The following is a 5,138-nucleotide window of genomic DNA, read 5'->3' on the forward strand; positions in this document are numbered from 1 at the left end:
AGATACCTGGACGTTTACGTGTCGAACCACATGTCCTTGAAAGGGCCAGTTGTTGTCACTTTCCTAATGAAAAATTTGTTTATCATATTAACATGAAAAATGAGTTTTTGATTTTTATTAGCTAGGAGAACTAGTCTTTCCATTCTTACACTCTAATTAAACAATTGGGAAACAATCATTTCCTCACTTGTCAAGTTGACCCATAAGCTAAACCTACAAATATCTCAACTCTTAAAATTGAAAGATTTATTTGCTTTTCTCAAATTCAACGCACTTAAACTCTTGCAATCAACAAGATCCTTTATTGTATTTTTGTAAATACACTTTGTAATGCAATTATCCTCTATCTTACATAAGGGTGTTCAGGGGTGCAGGTCGACCCATGAACCCGCTGACCAAACCAAATCAACCCATAAATTATCCAATCTCATTCATTTATGGATATACCCAACTCAACCCATAACAACTCATATAATTTTCGTTCGATTATCAGATTTGAGTTTTGCAATCCGCATCCGTTGATCCAACTCATTGATGTGACTTTAATAATTTTTTTTTTATTTTTCTTATTATTTTAAATAAAAATATAAAATTAATATCTCACTAATAACCACAATTTTTTCAAAAATAATAATTATTCTCTATCGGTAATACTATTAGACAAATGAGTTTACGTAATTCTAACATTAAATGTTATTTTTTATTTTTTTTTATCATTTCCAACTTATACATTTTATGAAAATAACGTGTCTTTATTGAATTTTATATTATAATTAAGTGTTCTGCCGTATTGATGAGTTTTATTAGATATTATATGATATGTTTCATCGAATTTGAGTATTGTAAATGAGTATGATTATATTGAATTGTGTTACATTTTTTAAATCGACAAAAAAAATCATAATTTTTTTTTTATATTTGAAACGCAAATCCAACCCATGATAAATATGTTGATTCAAATCGATTTGACAATAAAATTGCATGTCGAACTACGAACTTAATCCATTAAAATTTAAACGGATAATGATTATACTTAATTCGATCAAACCAACTCATATACACCCGTAATCTTAAACAAGTCAAAACTTACTACACCTATGAATGTTTATCGTACAAATAATTTAAAATAAATAAATACGAGAGTGAGTAATTGAATAATTAGGAGGTTAATTAAAAAAAAAACTACACATAGATACATTACGTTTACTGTCTACGTGTCAGTTTATCAATGGCTTACACCCTTCCATTTCTTCGTCTCTTCAATCCCTCCGGTTCGCACCTCGCCTTCTCAAGCACAAAATTTAGCGCCACTTTACACGCGGCCTCTTTCTCGAACCGGACGCGTCGACTCGCCTCTAACTCAATGAGTCAACCCGCCGCCACTAATTCCAGCACTCCGTCGACACCTGAAGTTTCTCCGTCACCGCCAGATAACGCCGATGTTGTGGTCCAGTACGTGGTGCTCCGGCGAGACCTGATCGATACTTGGCCATTAGGCAGTGTGGTCACTCAAGGTTGCCACGCTTCTGTTTCCGCCGTTTGGTCCAACAAAGACGATCCTGTCACAATCGATTATTGCAGCCCCGATAAAATCGATTCTATGCACAAAGTAAGGGTTTTATTTTCCCTCTTTTTCTTTTTGTTAATCAATGTATGCTTCTAGGTTGTGAAATCTGTTTAGTTTTAGGGTTTCTAGTTTAACACACTAAGAAAGGTTGATATAGTTCATTTGTGATAGTAATTAGACTTGGTGCTATTAGTTTATTGAATGTTTAGCCATTTATAAGATGGACATTAGTGGGTTGTGATATGCTCATTATTTCTGTCTAACTAGTTATTGTTAATTACATAGCATTTGGAGAAACGGAAGATCTAATTGCAAATTGTCTGTGTGTATTATCGGAGTAGCTTATTGTCACACAAACTATCTCAAGGTTTAGGTTTATCCAACCTGAGAACCAGCTAATCAGTAGATCAGCGGTGAAGTAGACAACAAAGTGTTATGATAAATAAAGATCTAACATTCCGTTAAAGAGGGTGGTGCATTCTTTTTTATTATATATGTTTTATAACTTTCATGACATGAGTAGGAATGCATGATCATTGCATGTTAATTTTTATTGGGTGATTGACCATAAAAGCTATCTATCTACTACAATGTGTGATAGAGCAGTATTAATTTGATCATCAAGACTTGTACTTAATTTTTATTGTCTTGGAAAAGTCGTATGGTAGAGTGCCTAGAGAGTTTTGTCATTTGTGGAAAGCCTTAAAGAAGAAAATAGTTACCATTGCTTGTATTCGAGCTATCCAAGATAAGTATGAGAGAGGTATCAACTAGTGTGTAGGTACATAGTGGAGACACATACGATTTTCCCATTACAATAGGATTGCACTAAGGTTCAACCCTAAGCCCTTACATTTTCACTTTAATTTTGGGTGTATTCATGAAACACATCAAAGAGTTAGTACCGAGATGTATGTTTTTTTGCAGATGATATAGTCTTACTTGAAGAGTCGAAGGAGGATTTAAATGAGAGATTGGAGATTTGAAGACGAGTTTTAGAAACTTATGGCGTTTGCCTAGGCATATGTAATACGACGTATATGAAATGTAAGTTTAGCAAAAGGAAAAACGTTTCTAACCTAGAGGTGAATGTTGAAGATTATATATACCATACGTCACACCGTTTGAACATCTTGAGTCCTTAATACAAAATGTTGAAGAAATAGAAGGGGATTAAATCATCGAAATCAAGATAGATGGTTGAAAGGTGAGGGTTTCAGGGATTTTATGTGACAAAAATATCGATAAAGTTGAAAGAAAAATTTTAATCGGACATATTTGCGATATTGTATGAGATAGAATGTTGGGTTATTAAGAATCAAAACGAGAATAAAAGTAAGTGTTGCAGAAATGAGGATGTAGAAAAGATGGTAGAAAATAGATTTAGGTAGTTTGTACATATAGAGAAAAGACCTGAGAATTCTATTGTAAGGAGAGTAGAGCAGACCGAGAGGAATCAAACAATTAGATATAGAGGAAGACATTAAAAAACTAATAAAAACCATTAAGAAAGAAGTCAAGATTAGCGAATTTGATAAAATATTATGGCGTAATTTTGATTCATGTAGCCAACCTTATTTAGTGGGATAAATAATACTTTGATGTTTTTGATGTTCTCGTCCATCTCAACATCCTTTTTGTCTGCTATCCCTAGAATTTGGATATTTTGAACATGACATGTACAAATATAGAATTCATTAATAGATATCATGTAATGAAGTTCATATTGCAGAAATGCTATACATGTTTATAAGATTTCATGTTTCTTGCTCCAACATTTTAAATCTTGAGTAAGCTGTTAATGTATCATAGTGTAGGTTTATGAGCTAACTGGTTATTAAACTTAAACTTCAGGTCACACTCGAAGTGAAAGGAGAACCCCAGCTCAAAAACTTGTCTGAGAAGCTGAAATCTGGTGGTATCATTCACAAACTATGGATTGAGCAACCTGAAAACATACCTACTTGCCTTGCCACAAAACCTTACCCTAAGTCAATTGTATCTTCATATTTTAAGAAGTTGAAACTCTGCAAGTGATCTATATTTGATATTACCTTCTCTCTTCCTCAACTATGGTTGTTTCAGATTTCTCATTCTTTGCCTTTTCTCCTAAAAAGCACCAAAGCTTCAAATTGAGCCTGTCACTGGCGAGGACATTAACACTCTAAACCTGTTTTCTCTACTACTAATCCTCTGCCTTTTTCTGTTATATTTGATTAAATTTATTAAGAACTTTTGGTTTTTTATTTAACTCCGTATTAGGCTCATTATGTTGTTTGAAGAAATCTTAACTTGTATGATGCAATTGGACAAGTCAATTGTTGCTTTACAGGTTTGCACCTAGTTATTTAATTTCCTAGAAGAAAAAGCAGTCCTGTTTAGTTTTAGAATCCTCCATATTTCCCAAATTACTATAACAAATTATGTAAACTGCTGATCTGAAATTGTTACAACTTACAAGTGATTATTGATGGACAAAAGCATATGTTTGGCTTCTGCAATCTGTATTTTGTAAAATTATTCCAGGCGATTACTGTGTTATATCATATGGCCCTCATTAAACTTATATCATATGTCTATTTACAACACATTGTACATGGTAAACAGTAAATGAAAACCGTAAAAAAAAAGTGCTACTAATAGCTTATTCCTCGGCTGATGATGAATAATGATGGGTAGAGCTACTTGACCAAGAGTTTTCTGGAACACATGGTGCAATAGTGCCTGCGTTTGGTTTTGCTATACAAAGGTATGAAACAGAAATTCCAGTGGCTATCTACGTCCACAGCTTGGATCATCCCTCCACAATAAGGACACGACCCAGGTGCAGCCTGCCTTGACACCACTTGTTCATCCTTTCCACACACAAACACTAAACACATCTTCCTCGTCAACCCTTCTTTCGTCTCCTTCTACCTTTCTATTATATAGGTTTAGTAACAAAACCTTGTTATGTCTTGCTTGAATAACTGTCGTAAATGGAACCTTAATATATTTGTGTGAGCAGAATTATATCTATATAGTCTAAGAAAAGAAAGGAAAAGAGGAGAGAGGGAACATAAGCTAATGGTTCTGGTAGTTCTAGAAGAGGCTAGAATAACCTATTGCTCATACTAGTCATACACAAATAAAAGCTACCGCGTATTCAAGAAACTCCGCTCTACTTTTTTTTATTATCCATTTCTTTTTTTCTCCGCCTCACCTCATAGTTTCCTCGCACGAGCACGCCCCCACATATGTTGGACTAAATAAATGACTTGTATTTATAGATTTTACAATTTATTTATGTGTAATTATTTATAAAATATAAATTTATAGCTTAGAAGAAATAACTTAAACTATTAAACATATACATAATTAATTTTAAGTTTATTTAAATAGAAATCAATAAATAAAATTTTATTCGGTAGAAGACCAGTCACCGGTTTTTTTTCTCTGTCAATGCATCACCATCACCCGTTTGTATTACTTTATAGATTTTTAAAATAAAAGTCAAACATATTCTAATATCCAACGTCTATGATTAACTGACGGTGTAAAATTCTTTTACACTGCCAGTATATTTCAATTA

At 33.1% G+C, this 5,138-nt stretch overlaps 2 protein-coding genes across 2 annotated transcripts; one reads left to right on the forward strand and one right to left on the reverse strand.

The window, feature by feature from the left end:
• The first annotated feature begins 1,197 nt into the window (after positions 1-1,197).
• Positions 1,198-4,092, forward strand: LOC127085388 (uncharacterized). Its single transcript, XM_051025903.1, has 2 exons — positions 1,198-1,609; positions 3,422-4,092. The coding sequence occupies exons 1-2, from the start codon at positions 1,229-1,231 to the stop codon at positions 3,602-3,604; spliced, it is 564 nt and encodes a 187-aa protein (XP_050881860.1). The 5' UTR covers positions 1,198-1,228; the 3' UTR covers positions 3,605-4,092.
• On the reverse strand, positions 4,055-4,800 carry LOC127085389 (uncharacterized). Its single transcript, XM_051025905.1, has one exon. It carries the CDS (start codon positions 4,447-4,449, stop codon positions 4,249-4,251), a length of 201 nt encoding a protein of 66 aa, XP_050881862.1. The 5' UTR covers positions 4,450-4,800; the 3' UTR covers positions 4,055-4,248.
• Positions 4,801-5,138: the final 338 nt, after the last annotated feature.

This window comes from Lathyrus oleraceus, chromosome 5 (genome assembly GCF_024323335.1).
Source record: "Lathyrus oleraceus cultivar Zhongwan6 chromosome 5, CAAS_Psat_ZW6_1.0, whole genome shotgun sequence".
Taxonomy (NCBI): domain Eukaryota; kingdom Viridiplantae; phylum Streptophyta; class Magnoliopsida; order Fabales; family Fabaceae; genus Lathyrus; species Lathyrus oleraceus.